Source organism: Garra rufa, chromosome 9, assembly GCF_049309525.1.
Source record: "Garra rufa chromosome 9, GarRuf1.0, whole genome shotgun sequence".
Classification (NCBI taxonomy): domain Eukaryota; kingdom Metazoa; phylum Chordata; class Actinopteri; order Cypriniformes; family Cyprinidae; genus Garra; species Garra rufa.
In genome coordinates this window covers 34,154,726-34,173,495 of record NC_133369.1, presented here as the reverse complement: position 1 = coordinate 34,173,495, position 18,770 = coordinate 34,154,726, and the positions used below count along the sequence as shown (strand labels likewise).

At 37.6% G+C, this 18,770-nt stretch overlaps 1 protein-coding gene across 1 annotated transcript in view; it reads left to right on the top strand.

The window, feature by feature from the left end:
* The window catches only part of LOC141343238 (dynein axonemal heavy chain 5-like), a 62,355-nt gene that overhangs the window by 42,885 nt on the left and 700 nt on the right, over nt 1-18,770 (top strand). Inside the window, exons 18-24 of the mRNA XM_073847837.1 lie at nt 514-759; nt 934-1,153; nt 1,517-1,722; nt 2,036-2,239; nt 4,783-4,998; nt 8,558-8,770; nt 18,701-18,768. Of these exons, the coding sequence (XP_073703938.1) occupies nt 514-759; nt 934-1,153; nt 1,517-1,722; nt 2,036-2,239; nt 4,783-4,998; nt 8,558-8,770; nt 18,701-18,768 (1,373 nt within the window). The remainder of the gene's footprint in view (nt 1-513; nt 760-933; nt 1,154-1,516; nt 1,723-2,035; nt 2,240-4,782; nt 4,999-8,557; nt 8,771-18,700; nt 18,769-18,770) is intronic.

Here is an 18,770-nt window from a genome sequence, read left to right as displayed (position 1 = left end):
AACAAAAGTGAATCAACATAGTCTTTTGTAAATCTGCTTTACAGCTAAAATTACTTTATAACTGATACATTTTGCAACAATGTTTTTTTTCTGTAAAGCTGGTTTGAAAAAAGAAAAGAAAAAAAAAGTAAAGCACTATTGTCACGTGTTGCTGGGAGATGAAGAGCCAGAGAGAAGAAGTTTCAATCAAACAATGTATTTTAATAAAGACAAAACAGGAATCAAAGAAACACAACCATACATAACTTTAAGACGACACAAAGCAAACTGAGAAACAAACGACTTATAAAGGGTGAGACTAATTACAAGACCAGGTGCAGACGATAATTAAATCAACACAGAAAGGCAAAGGAAGAAACCAAAGTTAACTGAATGACAGGGGGAGACAAAGGGAGAAACCAAAGCAGAACAGTCCAATAAACAAAACACAAGGAGACATGTGACAACTATATAGCTAAATGTAACAACTTTTAATTGCATCAGTTTAATTGTTTGTTTATGTGTAATTGAAAGGCACGAAAGTACATCATGCACTCAATGGGGGAGAGATATGCTGAGGGAGTGATTCTGGACCTGGAGAAGACTTGGGAGGAGTCTGACCCTCGTACTCCTCTCATCTGCTTTCTGTCCATGGGTTCAGACCCAACAGACTCAATCATAGCCCTGGGTAAACGACAGAGAATTGAAACTCGTTACGTCTCAATGGGACAAGGGCAGGAAGTTCATGCACGCAAACTTCTGCAGCACTCCATGGCTAATGTATGTACATACTCAACCATTTTTGATGTTAAAGTACTTGCTCCTATCCTAGCTTAAAATGCAGAGACAACAATAAGTCATTCATAGGCTGATTACCCCAAAAAGTGTTTGTTTATTTTATTTTATTTTATTTTATTTTATTTTATCTTATTTATTTGCTTTTTTTTCTATTAGGGAGGCTGGGCTTTACTTCAGAATTGTCATTTGGGTCTGCATTTTATGGACGAACTCATGGATACAATCACAGAGACGGACAGCGTTCATGACACTTTCAGACTGTGGATGACCACTGAGGCCCATAGACACTTTCCTATCACTCTCCTGCAGATGTCAATCAAATTTACCAACGAGCCTCCTCAGGGACTGAAAGCTGGACTTAGGAGGACTTATGGAGGTGAGCCTGGCCTCTCTGGATATTTAGTCTTTCTTCAGCTGTCCATTTTCCATGACTCTAGTATGGCGGTAGGGTGACTGATGACTATGACAAGCGCCTCTTGAAGCTCAAGCTCAGACTATCTTGGAGGGGTTTTTTTGTACTCTGCCTGTTTAAGATGAAAGATTCAACCATCACTTGAGGCTATTAATGGGTTTGAAACATTAATGGAGCTATAGAAATCTGGGCTGGCTGATTATTTCTAGAGAAGCCATTATAATTAATATAATCAAGTTAATGATCTGTCAGTTTCATGAAAAAGTGTGGATTGCGTTAATAACAATGAAAGTCTTGAAATTGGTATTGCCTAATAATATCTTGTAGGTATCAGTCAAGATCTTCTAGATGTGAGCAACATGGTCCAGTGGAGGCCCATGTTGTATGGTGTGGCATTCCTCCATTCCACTGTCCAAGAGAGGCGAAAATATGGACCTTTAGGTTGGAACATTCCATATGAGTTCAACCAGGCAGACTTCAATGCAACCATACAGTTTGTCCAGAATCACCTGGATGATATGGACATCAAGAAGGTGAGAGTTGCATTATGAAGCAGCTGAGATTTGAAAATAATTTCTATATTTATGCACCTTTAATCTTGTCAGATGAACTCAAAGCAACTCAGGACTTGAAAGTCATTATGGATTATATGGATTCTGGTCAAATGTCTATCCTCTGCTTTATTATTGAAGTATGATATGACTTGAACTATGTCATGTCTGCTTTTTCCACCTCTGTAGGAAAATCTTTTTACATAAATTGTATGAAGCTTTGTCAAGGGTCCATGCAAAAAGTTGTCAAATAGACTTGCACCTGGTATTTTAATTTAAATGAGTATTTTTACAGGGTGTGTCCTGGAACACTGTACGATATATGATCGGCGAGATCCAGTATGGCGGTAGGGTGACTGATGACTATGACAAGCGCCTCTTGAACACATTTGCAAAGGTGTGGTTCAATGAAAACATGTTCAACCCTGATTTCAACTTCTACAAAGGCTACAGTATTCCCAGATGCAATAGCGTGGACCAGTATCTCCAGTATGTGCAGGTGAGATAAAAGGTTCCAATGAAACTGCACATTTGTTCCCATTGGAGTCAGTACTGTTTGTTATACAGGTTTTGTCACTAGATAGAAGTGAGAGATTGAGGTGAGACGATGCGTTGGCGGATAGACAGTGGTAGTGTATTAAAACACCGTGGGCTGTTGGCTGGTCGGATTCACAACAGAGTGGCACCAGTAAACATTTACAATAAAATCAGCCAATAGACCAATTTGGTGTTTGCAAACAGTGATCATGTTTTTTTTTTTTTTTGGGTGGAGCCTATCTGTTGGCAGAAAAGGACTGTTTTCTAGTGGCAGTCTATAGAAACCATGGAATAAAACAATAAAAAAAAGTTAAATTTGAGTTTATATTTCAAAATTAGGACTTTATTCTCGCAATTACAAGATTATATTTCACAATTTTGATAAAAAAATCAACTCATCATTCTTTTCAGTTTATATCCCACACTTTTTTTCCCCTCTGAATGAACACTCACTATTGTTGAGTTAAAGTTACAAAGTCCAAAATACAAGATATCAACTTCTTTTGCAAGAAAAAAGTATTGTGAGATAAAATAGGTATATTTAAAACGTTTTAGGCTTAAATAGTATTTCATGCTGTAACTGTAGGGCTTATATAATATGTTCCCTATGAACTGCATATGTGAGTTTTATGTAGATCTGTTGTTTAAATCAAATTCATGCTTTAAAGGCAGAGTAATCATAGCAGGTTTCATCCATTAATCTGTCCATTTAAACATCTATGTTCAGCTTCAAATGGCGTTTTTGATGACAATGTTCTATAAAAATTATTTCGATTCTGACATCCAAAGGCACAACACATTTTATCTTTTAATCCGTGGAATTTTTTCCCGTTTCACTCCACTTGTTACCAGTGTTTTTCTGCCACCACAATCCATGCATAGCTGCAAGTGACTTAACAGTGACGTCTACTCCAAATTGGTCTATACAGTGTACCAGTACTTAAAATAATTAAATAAATTGATTTGAACAAATCAGAAACAAATTCCCTGTACCTCCTCTAGACATAAATTAGGCAACAGCTTTGGATACAGCTTAAGTACCTTGCCATGGAAGTGTATAAGCTGTATTGTATTTACCTACATTTACAATCAATACTATATTATTTACATACAAAAGGAGTTCATTTCAACTTTAGTACAAGTTCTTCTTTTTTTTTCTCACTCAGAAGTCTCTGACAATCATGTTAGCAATGGGCTGAACAAGTCAAGACAATGGTAATACCACTGTACAGATCTAACAAAATCCCCCTTTTAGCAAATTAGATGGGGCAAACGTAAAGTAATTAATATTCATGAGTCGCATCTGGCGCAGCTAACAGAATGTAAAGGCCGAAAGAGAAGTGTAACAAAAATATGTAAATTTATACTTCCAGTATAAAAAAGGTCTCTTTTGTCAACTATAATGCAGTCTGTATGTTTGTACATGTGTGAATAAAACTGGTTCATCAGCAATGAAAATATATACATATATACTACCTCATAATAATTATTCAGGTGCCAAAAGGAACATAATTTCAGCCAAGTCAGCTTACTGCCCTCATTCCAGTTGTACATTAAAAGCAGTGAGTCATGTAAAGCAGCAGTGTCCTCGTGAGAGAAATAGCACAGCTGCCGGCAGAGTATGGCTGATTTTTATTCTGTCTAAGCTGATTGTGATGGATGTTTTTAGCCTCAACTCACAGCAGGATGATTCTCTCAGACTCAATGACAAACACAGTTCCAGGAGCCAGCATGTGCACTCACGCCATACACGCCACAGCATTGTTCAGTGTGTAACACACCATTAGTGAATGAAACCATATACAAAGCTCCTTGAGAAACATGCAAGACATTTTGCTTTAAAAAAAAGAAAAAGGAGGGAAAAGCATGTTACGCTAGCTTTCATTCAGCTGTTCATCTCTCTAAGCACATGTTGTCTACAGGATGCTTTTGTGTTGAATGGAAATTATGATGAATGAATGTAAAATGCAAGATGACTTGTAGCTGGTACACAGCGCTGTATGCATGTATTAATCAACTAATAAACATCTTAAGTCATGATTGCTCTTCAAATAGGAAGAGAGATGTGGGAAAACATGCATCCATTTATCAAAACCGATGCAAGATGCTTTTCGTAGCTAATGAGAGTAAGCTCTCATAATGGTTGTTGATATTTTAAAAAAATTGATTGCAAGACAGTTTACAACTTTATTATTAGAATATATAAATTTAGAATCTAATCATAGACCTTTATGCACTCAAAAAATTAATCATGCATTTGAGATTACAGGGATCTTAATTTATTTTTTTATGTTTTTGGAGCATTATCAAACTAAAATAATTTTTTTCTTAAGAAAACTTTCAGCTTGTTAAAAGTTTGTAATGAGAAACAGTTTTCTAGTGGTAATCAGTGTGGCTCAACATAACTTAAACTGAAGTTAGAACATTCCTTTAACTAAGGTAAGAGCAAAATATATAAGTTGACCTGTGTTTTTTTTTTTTTTTTTTTTTTTTTTGTATCCTCAGGGTCTCCCTACATATGACACCCCTGAGGTGTTCGGCCTCCATCCAAATGCAGACATCACCTACCAAAGCAAACTCGCCAAGGACGTACTAGACACTATTCTGAGTATTCAACCAAAGGACAGCTCAAGTGGAGGCGGAGAGACCAGGGAGGCGATTGTGGGTCGGCTAGCAGATGACATGCTGGAGAAACTGCCTCCAGATTTTGTACCATCTGAGGTAAAGCTTCAGACTGGGCAACAATGATGCAGCAAAATTTTGTATGGTTGATGGAGAGCTCAGAGCCCAATTGGAGCAAATGGCCTTTGCTGTCTGGAGCTCGAATCCTGAGGGGACATTCTCAGGGTTGACGGATGGTGCTGAGGTCACAGACTGCCTGCACTAATGCATGTTTCTTTTTTGAGGCTCACAAATATTCGAACACCAAACTGCAGGTGCTTATGAAACATATAGGCAGTAATTGGCTGCTACTTACGGTGGCCGAGAGAGGCCAACGCGCTGCAAACAAGAAAACACATGCAAACAGAAAAAAACGACAACAAATTAAGAAAACATCTTCATCAGTTTGACAACACAGGCGATGCAAATCCTCGCAACGCAAACACAAATACGGAAACGCGCTGCAAATTCTCACAACACAACCAAACTCAGAAACAAACACACGAGGGCGCTGCAAACTAACAAACGCGCTGCATATAGCACGGTCCACAACGGAAATGTTTCAGGGGGACCTCAAAAAGTGACGAACTCATCTGGGACCTGATTATTTATATCACTATATTACCTGATTATTTATATCACTATCACCTTTAAGTGATACTATACTATCACTAAAAGGTGATAGTTCACCGACAACACCTCTGCTCTGACCAACAGCCACTGAACAAATAATCAGGTCCCAGATGGGTTCGTCACTTTTTGAGGTCCCCCTGAAACATTTCCGTTGTGGTCCGTGCTATATGCAGCGCGTTCGTGTGTTCGCAGCGCGTTTCTGAGTTTGGTTGTGTTGTGAGAATTTGCAGCGCGTTTCCGTATTTGTGTTTGCGTTGCGAGGATGCAGCGCGTTCGTGTGTTTGCAGCGCGTTTCTGAGTTTGGTTGTGTTGTGAGAATTTGAAGCGCGTTTCCGTATTTGTGTTTGCGTTGCGAGGATTTGCAGCGCCTGTGTTGTCAAACTGATGAAGATGTTTTCTTAATTTGTTGTCGTTTTTTTCTGTTTGCATGTGTTTTCTTGTTTGCAGCGCGTTGGCCTCTCTCGGCCACCGTAGCTACTCCCTCCTGATTGTCTGCAAATTAACAAGGCAGCAGAAAAAAAAAAAACATGCCTTAGGGTGCATGAGGGCTTTTTGCTTTCATTATCTCTTACAACAGCGAGAACCACATTTGTCTCAATCATGAGCATTCCTAAAATATTTAAAACTCAGTGATGGAAAAATCACCATGTCCTGCTTTCTGAAATTTTTAAACTATATTATTTCAAACAACAGAGAAAAGAAAAACAAGTTACGTGCTACGTGTAAATAAAAAATTGTGACCTCTGCAGTGACCTCTGAAACCTGACAGTAAACTAAATTCCATTGAAAAGACAGTTTGTGTACATTTTCTATTTAACATGGTAGCAGGAAAACATGTAATTGACCTAGAAGAGTTTTACAACTAAAGATATTATCCAGATGCGCTGTATAAACAAGCACTTTTGGCATTTAAATGAGCTGAATCAGTTGCTAGATCATTGTAGTGCAATTAAGCTCAAATTTATAATGATTCAAATAATGAATCGAATCGAAAGATTCGGAACTTACTTAAATTGATTCAGAATTAATAGATTAAGCTTCTTAACCATTCGTCCAGCGAAGTGGTTAATTCAGTATACTTTATTAACTCTGAGGTTTATATTATGCTCCTGGCCAAGATCACAAATAAACCAAAAATATTACGTTAGGAAATTTTAAAGCTGAGGTAGCTTGATCTAAACACAGATAGAACTTTTGTGAACATAAAAGTCAAGACAATTCTTTTAATGAAACAATGATTTATTGAACTACTCTAAGACACTAAACTAATCTACTAAGACACAAACACATGCACACACACACACACACACACACACACACACACACACACACACACTTACACTCATACAGTTCCGGGGATGAGAAATTACTGAATTGAAGAGAACCCCAAAGTTCTAGTAGGAAACCACAAAAGCAGAGATTTGACTTAACAATCTAGCACCAGGTTCAGCCAGAAAAGGGAGACCTTGTTTACTTGCGTTTGTGCCGGGAACGGGGATTTCCTTCTGTGGGCTCGTCTTAGCAAAGATTCTGGTTGGTTGCTGATCGGTCTTTGGATGACGTCTTTGGGGATCTTTCAAAGTTGAGGATTGGGTTGCTGGAGCCAGTCTTCAGTTGCCTGGTTACGCGGTTTGACGCGCTCGGAGCTCTTCTGCGTCGGAGTCGCGAGACTTTGAAGAGTTTGGCAGTCACGAAGTTTCAGTTTGTTCTGTAGAGTTTTGATGGCACAATCGCGTGCTTGGTCCAGCGGGCGAGTGCAGATGAAAAGCACTCAAACCACAAGAGACTAAAGGCGTTGAGCGAGGCGAAGGGCCATGAACTATTATGGGCATGAGATTTTAAATGGGCCGCTAGGCACGGCGCCAAGGGCTGCAGTCCAATGGCGTTGTTACAGGGCGGGGTCAGCCCTGTTATAACTCCTTCGGGCACGTGAATTATTAGGATATGGATTTCTCTGGAATTTGGTCATTAACTTTCATAAACTGTTGCAAATACATGAAATATACACAATATCAATTTCTCATTCATTCAGACGAACTGCATTCATCAAGATCATTCATTTCATATCAAACAATGTATATTGCTTGCATGCTAATACATTTGACAACTTCCTTTCCTAAAGGCATGTAATGCATAGATTAAACTCCAATGATCACATAAAACACATCAAGCATATAAAATAAAACATGAAAACATATGATACTGTTGCTCTAATAGCAATACTAATAAGTTGATCGTTTCTTAAAGATTGTCTCTGCAGTGTGCTCTCAACTGAGACACGGGGTGCGTTCGAATGTCAGAGGAGGGGGGACGGGATGTCTGAAAGGTCATGAGAGTCACGCTGGACAGATCCTGTGCCTTGCCAGCTCAGAATGTATCAGTGTAAATCTGTCCCCATTTGTGATTTTAGTTGAAATTTATGTCAGGAGAAGACTGGACATTTGTTTCTTAGGTGGAGGGGGAGTTTCTTCTCTCCTGGTAATTGCGTTAAGTTTTAGCAATTTGATTCCCCTGAGGCATAAGGCGCAGATCTCGACAGAAGCGGTCCAGACAAATTGGCATCTGGTGATCGTCATGTGATGGTCATTGATCAATTTTATGGCTGGGAAAGAGAATCTTCTTGATTCTCTGGAATGTGGTAATTTCTGCAGTTTGTGTGGTGCTCTGTTCGACCGAGATCCTACATCATGATGGTGAAGCATTAAAGTATGCCAGATTTTAGGTAGTCTTCTGAATCCTTAACTCCTAGCTCTTAGAAGACACAAACTCGGGAACTGCATCCATCAAACTGCATCAGTACTATTTGTTGTTATTTCCACCAGCAGATTAATAATAAATAATACCGTCAATGAACCAGATAAAAATAATGAAGATGGCTTAAACAATGTTATGCAATACAATGCATTCTTAATGAATGTTCTTAGGGCTGAGCACTTGTACAAAACGACATCCTTCGTTACTCATTCAAATTGCTTCATTTATCCAGGTCAGAGAGAGATTGATGAGCATGGGTCCCCTTCAGCCCATGAACATTTTCCTGCGGCAGGAGATTGATCGCATGCAGAGAGTGATTGCTCTGGTCAGAAACACGCTGAGTGACCTGAAGCTGGCCATTGATGGAACCATCATTATGAGTGAGAACCTGCGAGATGCGCTGGACTGCATGTATGACGCCCGAATACCTGCACGCTGGAAAAAGGTTAGAGGTTGTTGCCTGCTTTTGTGATGTGTGAAATGTGTAGGACGTACAATGTACACACACACAAAAACATAATGGTTTTCTGTATCAGGACATAATAAAAAGTTATCTGGTCCTTGGCAGGTCTTAAAATTTGGAAAATAAATTTTCAGATAAACAACAATACATGACATATCACATAATGTCATTATTTATTTAACAAAAATACAGCCAAGATGTGTGACAAAATTAGGACACTCTATGATTCAATTTTTATATTATTACAATTAATTTGAAAAGGGACCATGTACAATTTTAACATAAATGGTTCCATTTCATGCATTGTACCAAATTTATAGCCAATGGCTAGTTTTCAACCGTTGTCCCTTGGCAGATAATCATAATCATAGGTAAACATAATAACATAAAACAACAAACACATACAATACTTTAATATTTATATACATCCTATCAGAGTCAAAAAGAACAGTAAAGGTAATATATCTAGTTATCTTTAAACCACAACCATGCCAGTGTTTACAGAGTGGAGTTGATAGGGCTTGACATTAACTTTTTGAGGCACTTGTCCTTCGGACAAGTAAATTTATGTTTCACTTGTCCATGCTCAAAAGTCACTTGTCCGGGTAAAGATTTATAATATCATTTTTTTTTTTTTTTTTTTTTGCTAATGCAGAATTCATTGAAAGCATCCAAACACTATCAATATTAATACAATTCAGTTGAAACAGTAGAAAGGAACGTAGAAGTATAAGTAGAAAGGAACAGTAGAAGGATCTCCAGACTCATAGTATAATACAAAGTAATACTTTGCACGCTGATGTGCACAGTGTATCACCAGATGTAGTGGTGACTCTTGGTGAAAAAAAATAAAACTATCTATCCGACAGACGCCACAGAACATTTCTCCGTCTTCATAAATAACCCAGTCGAATTCATCTTTCCATTTGGTTACAAATTTTCGTTCCCGTGTGAACTCATATGGTGCTGTTGGTGTAAGGCAGGGCTCGAAATTAACTTTTTTACTTGGTAGCACTGGTGCTCCCAACTTTAAAAAGTTAGGAGCATCCCAAAAAATGTAGGAGCACCCAGTTTCTTTTTAGTTATGCACCGATCTTGATTCTTCATGGCCGATTCTGATTAACTGACATCTGACAGACGCCTGCCAGATATTTGTACACAGCAGATGCTTTCCAGATCAAGAGATCTTTATCAGACATCTTGCAGACGTACATGTGCTATCTGAGCCGCGTTGTATAGTATATTGACACGGAGGCGGCAGAATTGTATCTGACAGAATGTGCGCTGTAGCACGAAATATACTATATTTCTTCAAAAGCAGATTGTGGAAACCTTTTAATTGTCCACAATAAAAATAAAATCGTCATTTCACACACCCCTAATTGCAGTTTGTGCAACGCCGGAACAGGGTTTGGTTGAGAGAGAGAGAGAGAGAAAAAAAAAACGTCCAGTTCTAAGTTAAGCGGAGCGCAGTTTCAGTGACAGGGAATGATTGACGGCTCAGGGCTCGCAAAATGTCAAAATCTCTGGTAGCCCTTCGGGCAGGTACTCATCAGAATTTGATAGCCCAAAAATTAATTTAACTAGCCCAAATAAAAAAAAATACATTTTTTAAAAATATAGAAAATCAGATAGGAGTCTAAATGTCAATCAAAAATGTTTTCAATACACAAATATAAACAAATATCAAGGACAGAATTTTATTTCACCATTTAGTGTAGTTGCAGAATTTTAAAATATCAATTTAAGGCAATTTATGACCCTTTTTTTAAGAGCTGCACAAGTTAAATGAACAGTATGAGTGGGGTTGGACAATGTACGGTAGAATATTAAGCCATAAAATTACATGATTTATAATTCAGATACAGACACAAAAAACAAAATATCTAATACAATGGCATTTCAACCTTTATAGCATTAAAAGGGATAAATCAAGTATATAATTTCTTATATTTATATAAGATATATAACATTAGTATTACTTAATTGTTTAGATTTTTAAAAGGCAAATTAAATTATTTCACTTACACATGGATCGATAATTCCAATAATTTGACCATAAACAGCTGAAAAAATGTATTGAAAATAAAAATTAATTTGTTTGTCACAAGGGGGCGCTTTAGGAGCGCTGAAATACTACGGTTTCCATAGTAACAGCTGTACACAAACCAGCACTAACGCCGTTTTATCAGACATGAAATGACAATGCAAACGACATGTTTCTGAGGACAGTCTGTTCCCGTCAGATACATTCATATGAAGACATCCCTGCAGCGTTTTGACTTTGAAACGTACAGCGTGCATATTTATTCAATGACATCATTGCCTTTTTGAAGATTTATCCAAACCTATCGCGATCGTCTTTCCGTCTCTTAAATTTATACGTTAATCAAGACTTTTAGTCTTGTACTACTAGTCAGTAGTTAGGCTAGCGACAGTTTTGAAACCGAGTCGCACCACACTCATTTCTCTCACTCGCACAAATGCTTCCAAATATAATTTGAGGTCGCACAGATTAATTTATCGCAATTTCGAGAGAGAGAGAGAGAGAGAGAGAGAGAGAGAGAGCCGCGCGCGCGCACTCTCCCATGATCTAACATAGAATGCTGCTACGTCAGAGCGGCCAAAGCGTCAACAAGCTTCCTCGTACTTTTTGACAAGAGTTCTTGACGGGGCGGCCAGAGCTTCTTTGCAGCTCAAGTCGGCGGCGGTGTGAACGTACAGTAACTTCACGAGCAGGTCTTTTCCGTTCCGTGTGTGTGTGTGTGTTCCGTGTGTGTGTGTGTGTGTGTGTGTGTGTGTGTGTGTGTGTGTGTGTGTGTGTGTGTGTGTGTGTGTGTGTGTCGGCGCGCTGCGCTCTCTGTTCAATATTCCGCTCGGTGTTTGCGCTGCACGTTCTGCTCTGTCGTTAACGGCATATAACGTTAATTTACATGGCATTTTATTTTGTTTGAAATTTAACTTGTCCAGTCGGACAACCAATTTTCTCTTCCACTTGTCCTACAAAAAAATCCACTTGTCCCGGACAAGCGGACAAGCCAATAGATGTCAGCTCTCGTCACAGCATTTCAGTCACGATGAGCTCTGGACTTTGACTGGGCTATTGCAACCCCTCGATTCTTTTCTTTTCAATCACCTTTATTTATACAGTGCTTTTAACAATACAGGTTGTGTCAAAGCAACTTTACAGTATTAAATAGGACAATAGTGTCAATAGTGCAAAAGTTGCATGTTGCAGCAAAGTCAAATTTGCAAAAGAACTCGGCCGTCTAGGTGAGGAGTTCTTTACTAGGTTTGGGTATCGTTTGAATTTTATCAATTTCGATTCCGATTCCGATTTCACTTATCGATTCCGATTCTTTTCGATTCCCAGTTTCGATTCCAATTTAGTAAAAAAAAAAAAAAAAACACAAAAGTCAAACATTAATATATCAAACATGTTTATTTTCAGTGCTAGTTTGCAACGTATTATTTTATTACAGGGGTTCTCAACCTTTTTATATCAGGGCCCCCTTCTTTTCGGGTCAATTTTGCAAGGCCCCCCTATGCCTGACATTTCCTCTAAAGGTGTTTATTTTGAACCTTTTTTATTAACCTAAACATTTGTTTTGCCTTTTTATTTTTCTCTTGCATGTTATAAAAAAATCAAACAAACTTTAAATTAAAGCTATACTTTTGAATTTAAAAGAAAACCCTCTGCTCTAACTTTTTAACATGAATATACATATACAGATTTAAAGCACCTAAATTATTTAATTCAGACATTCTTCACAACTTCAGAGTACTCTTTCATAAGTGACTGAATATCTACTGTTTGTATTTATTATAAAATAAACATATAAATGAAAAAATACAGTAAATACATTGTAAATCTGTTTATGCTGGTGCTCATATGTGCATAAACACCACTGACCCTTACAAGATCCACCTCTATGGGTAAGCATTCATTATAAAAAACTCACAGGACATTCATTTTGAAAACTATGCAAATATTTTGAAATTTCACACAAAAATACTATGGATTAGAGTCCCGAAGCATGAATAGGTTGTGAATCAACAGCGGACTTATGCGTGCCTAATGTACGACTCTGATGTACAAGAATGAATACATTAGGCTCGTGTGAGTTTGTTACTATTACTCTGGTCATCTTTGACTTTACATTACCGGGAGGGTTTGTTTCATGCAGCCAAGAGATGAAGTAGATACCTGTCTTCCCGCGGGGGTATAAGTTACTTTTATGTGGGCTTTTGCGGAACGAAATAACATATATTCCTTCTGGAGCGGGTGGGCGCAGGACTAAAATCCGTCCCTTGCAGATCTCTAAGATGAAGTTTGCGTGCAGCGGTAGATTTGTCTTTGGTTTTTACAAAGCGTAGACACACTTTTAAACGCTTACTGCGATCCATGTTATCGACTGATGTTTACATTACCACATAAGGTCCTGGCAGATTGCATGTGCGGAAGGTCCTGGCAGATTACTAGATGAAAAAATGCACCCAGGAATCGAAACGAGGAATCAAAATTTTAATTTTATAACAAGTATCCGATTCTTTATCTTAAGTATCCAATTCCAGAATCAGAATCGATATTCGATTCCCAACCCTATTCTTTACTGATGATCCGTATCCGGGGCTCATCTAGTTGATGTGGTCTCCACTGACATTTAGGGCTGTTGAGGTCATCTCTAGCTGTTGATCCACCATCTGGGCTGGGTATGGACTGGATCCGGGGGAACTGTAGTGACCATCTGATCTGGATACAGACTGCATCTGGCGGCTACGGCGACCTCGAAATAAGATGCCATTCTTATTACAATGCAACAAGTACACCAGGTGTTATGGGAAGTGTTCCCGGTTCCGGTTGACTTATTTAATACAGCCTAACAATCCTTTACGAATTTGGATTGTAGAAATGTGTTAAATGTAGGCTAGGTTAAAGAGATGTGTCTTTAATCTAGATTTAAACTGACAGAGTGTGTCTTCCTCCCGAACAGTGTTAGGTAGATGGTTCCAGAGTTTAGGCGCCACATAAGAAAATGATCTGCCGCCCGCAGTTGATTTTGATATTCTAGGCATTATCAAATTGCCCGAGTTTTGTGAACGCAGCGGACGTGAGGGACTATAATGTGATAAGAGCTCGCTCAAGTACTGAGAAGCTGAACCATTGAGGGCTTTTTAAATAATTAGCAAGATTTTAGCGCACATAGGTTCCTAACTGATGACAAGAGCTGATAACTGAATTGACAGAGCAGCCATAAAGCATTAGACAGTGTTTTAGGTTATTACATGCAGAGGTTTTAGGTCCAGTAATTAACACCACTGTTTTTTTTTTTTTTGAATTTAGCATTAAAAAGTTACTCGTCATCCAATTTTTTATATCAACTATGCATTCCATTAGTTTTTCAAACTGGTATGTTTCGCCAGGCCATGAAGAAATATAGAGCTGAGTATCATCAGCATAACAGTGAAAGCTAACACCATGTTTCCTGATGATATCTCCCAAGGGTAAAATGTAAAGCGTAAAAAGTACCTCTAATAAGAGCAGTCTCACTTACTATGATTCTTTTCAGCCATTCTGTTGTAGATTTGCTGGTGTGCTTGAAATCACTGTCCTGTTGCATCACCCAAATTTGGCCCAACTTTAGCTGTCGGACAGATGGCCTCAGATTTGACTCTAAAATACTTTGATATACAGAGGAGTTCATGGCTGACCCAATTACTGTGAGGTGCCCAGGTTCTGTGGCTGCAAAACAGGTCCAAAATCATCAGCCCTCCATCAGCATGTGTGACTTTTGGTATGAGGTGTTTGTGCTGATATGCTCATTAGGTTTTCACCAAACTTGGCACTGTGCATTATGCCCAGACTTCTTCACTTTGGTCTAGTCTGTTCACAGGCCATTGTTCTAGAAGTCATAGGGTTTGTTCAGATGCAACTTTGCAAACCTGTGCTGCCATGTTTTTTTCAAGTAGACGAGACTTTTTTTCTGCCAAGCCTTTCAAACATGCCATTATTGGCCCATATATTTTTTTAATGGTACTGTCATGAACTTTATTATTTAACATGTTAACTGAGACCTGTAGAGTCTGGGGTTTAGTTCTTGGGTTGTCTTCCATTAGTGTTACACGGCCTTTGGAGCCATTTGTATGTGCTTTATAAATTATACCTGTTTATCAAACCCTGAGGTTCTGGGCTCAAGCTTAGCAAGCAGGTTTATACAATTCCACACCTGACCTGCAGCCAAGCAGCACAACAGCTTCTTTTAACTCTGCTTTTCATATGCTACTCAAGCTGAGCTAATCATGAGCTAATTGAAAATACTGCCTTCTGAATACCAATCAGGCTGTAACTTACCCTGCATGTGCACGTGTGCTGACGTGTGAGTTTTAAGTGTCTGTTGCATTTGTGTGTATGTGCATATATGCCTTATTAGACTGTTTTGTATTTTCACACAGTGTAGGCCTATCCAAAGTGTATCCATGTTCTCTTTAGCCATAATTGTATCTCATGGGGACGTCTGTAAAATTACATTTGCATGCCATCTCAGTGATAAAACTCATCCATTCGGATTGCAATTTATTCACGTGGGGGAGCCTGTGATCCTACTAACCTGGGAAGTGGCGCTAATGTGTTCACTCACAAGATTGTCAAATGTAAAACAAAATGCAGGTATTGGTTGGACAATTAATACATTTAAATTCCATTTAATATTAAAGGAAATAATATTCTATTTATTAGTTGATTGTTTAAACATGATATTTAAACATAGGAAAATTGATCTTCTAGAGTTTAAGGGCCTAATTTACTAAATGGGGCAAAATAGAATAAGACCACAATCCCATTAAAAAGAGCTGGAAGTAGAAAGTTCTGCAGGGGATCTGCTGGCAATGTGCAAATTAAAGAACACAGACACAGCCAGCTCATTTTCATAATGACCAATGCAATCTACAAAGAGCAGTGCAAATTAGCATAGGGCCAAAGATAATCAGGTGCAGGTAAACTACTAACAACACAGGTGCAAAATTGGTTAAGAAGTGCTTCTTTGCAATGTTAAATAATGGTGCAAATACTAGTAAACTGACTACCACAAACCTAGTTGATCACCTTACATGGTTAAATTAAATACTCTCATACTATAATTTTTTCACTGTGTCTTTAGTAAATCCTGACAGTTTTTTTCACCAGAAGAGAGTTTGCGTTGGTGCAAGCAGTTAGTAAATCTATCTCTAAATGGTTTTCTGTCTTGTATAATAGATGTCATTTTAAAAATGACCCTAGTAAAAAAGTAATAAATTTAAAATGCATTTAGTTTACACTAAGTATAGTTCAAGTCTATTAACATTACTGACATATCGCTCGAGACTTACTGATATAAAAATTATAATTAAACTTTATTTGGAGTACTACTTGTGCACAATGCACATTTCTTGAAATTGAAATTGCGAAATGAAAATACGCCTAATGGAAACGCGTCAATTGCACAAAAACTCTGTTTTTCAGGCAATGGAAATGTTTATTTTATTTATTTATTTATTTTCACATTTACAGGTCACATTCGATTAAATATAGGCAAAATCCCACAAAAATCTGTTGCCATGACTTATCGCGAAAAAATTACTTTTCAGTCGCATAACATCGGTTAATGGAAATGCCATCATTTCACAATATTTTTTAATCGACATTTATAAAATAGCGCCAAAGTTTTGCGCAAATCTGTAATGGAAATGCAGCTACTGTTGATGAGGATTGTGTGATCTTTAAATATTTTGCATTTAAAGACCAATATTATTTAAAATGTACTTAAAGTATACTTGCAATAGTTCCATTTTAGCACAATCAAATATACTTATTTTTAACTATATTTAGTTGGATTTTAGCACTACTTCCGCACAATTAAAGTGCATTAAGTACAAAATTAGTTCTTCCAATTTAGCAGACTTTAAATAAACAAGTTTAGTAGAGTTAGAGTTAGAGTTATACTTTATTGTCCTTTGTAGGAAATTCGTCTTGGACTCAAAGCCGCAACAATCCACAACAACCACAGAAAATAGCAACAACAACAACATACACATTTGTTAGTTAAAATACCATCACAAATACTGCCATTTACAATTTAAAATCCCAATAGATATAGGTATAAATGAGTTCTTATAGCTATTACTTCTACATAATGGAACTCTATAACACTCCCTGATGGCAGTAATTGATATGTAGAAAACAAAACATGGCTTGAGTCAATTAATATTACTTGTGCGTTCTTAAAAAGCAACGATTCATAGATGCACTGAATAGATGTATACTCTCTTACTCCTACAACTTTCATAGCAAGACGTACAAGCTGCAATTTTGATTGAACTGAAAGATTGCCATACCAAGCCTGCATCCCATAGTTTAATAAACTTCCCAAAAGTGCTTGGTAAAACAACAACATGATTTTCCGATTTACTCCGACTAACCTAAGTCCCTTCAAAAAAATATAGTCTTTGCTGGAATCTTGAGCAGAGATAATCAATGTGGGCTTTCCAAGTCAATGAACGGTCAAATGACCAACCCAATATACTTGAATGTATCCACTTGTTCAATAGTTTTCCTTATTAAATAATTACTGGACTGTAATCACCCAGTCTTTTTGGGTCCACTATTATTTCCTTAGTTTTTCCAACATTGACAACAAGGTGATTTACATTACACCACTGCACAAAGTTCCTGATTTCAGACTGATATTCTGATATGTCCTGATTCTTTCCTAAAAGACTTAGTATTACAGTGTCATCAGAGTATTTAATAATGTAGTTGTTCTTATTTCTACTAAAGCAATCATTTGTATACTAAAATCTATAATCATTTGTAGTATACCAAAAGTACAACTGAAGGGTATGCCTATTACGGAGTGACTATTTATACTAAGTGCAAATAGCCCACCTTGTTGGCAGAGGCTATTTACACCAACTCCACCCATCAGTGTGTGATTGGGATAGTCAACACTACAAAAGACGGCTGTTATTTTCAGCTCCAGTGGTGCAAAGGATAAATTGTGTGTTTCACTCTTTTCGACGTGACCGAACCAGGTTCGAATCCTCCTTCTGGCGAACTTTTTTTCTCCCTTTTCAAATCTCATATCAGAAAGGCATTTATTTTCAATAAAGTTAGGGAAAATAAAGAATTGGTTAGGGTAGGTCTAGGCAGGGTTTATTGTCCCAATAAAGCAGTACTATTTAATACATTGAATTAGAACTATAATTTGCACTCAGTACGTAATTACTGCATACTGTTTTAATGTACTACAATACTGAGGTGTAGATAATTGCGTCTATTTGCAATAAGTATTATAAATATCAGACAATCCTGCTATTTTAACATAGTGTAAATAGAGCCTATTGTTATTTGCACTAAGTGTAAATAGCATCTATCATTAAGAAAATATGATATTTTCACTTAAGTACATAATATGCAAATGTATTTGTAGTATACTTATATAAAAATATATATATTTTATAAAAACATTTTATATTTATTTTTCACTAGGGGAGTTCAAGAATTTAAGTTATACACTAATTATCTTGCCCTCTTTCATTGCTCCTAAATGTCATCCTTATAATCAACCTATCTGTGTCTAAACATGAAATTTATTCGATCAGTTACTCATACAAAGAGCTTAGTCGTTTTTATGATTGGTAGCCCAGAGCAGAGGGAAAACTCTGTCTTGTGTGTATCTGCATGTGTCAGTTGTTCAACCATGTGTATACGCCTTGAGCATCTCTATAAGATCTGGATTTGTTGGTATTACTCTATCCTATCTTTGTATATGTTAACTGTGGTTCCGCTTAAGTGACTTCCTCTGTATATGTATGTGTGTGTGTGTGTGTGTGTGTGTGTGTGTGTGTGTGTGTGTGTGTGTTTGTGTCTGTATGCAGGCCTCCTGGGCTTCCACCACATTGGGGTTTTGGTTCACAGAGTTGTTGGAGCGGAACCGGCAGTTCCAGT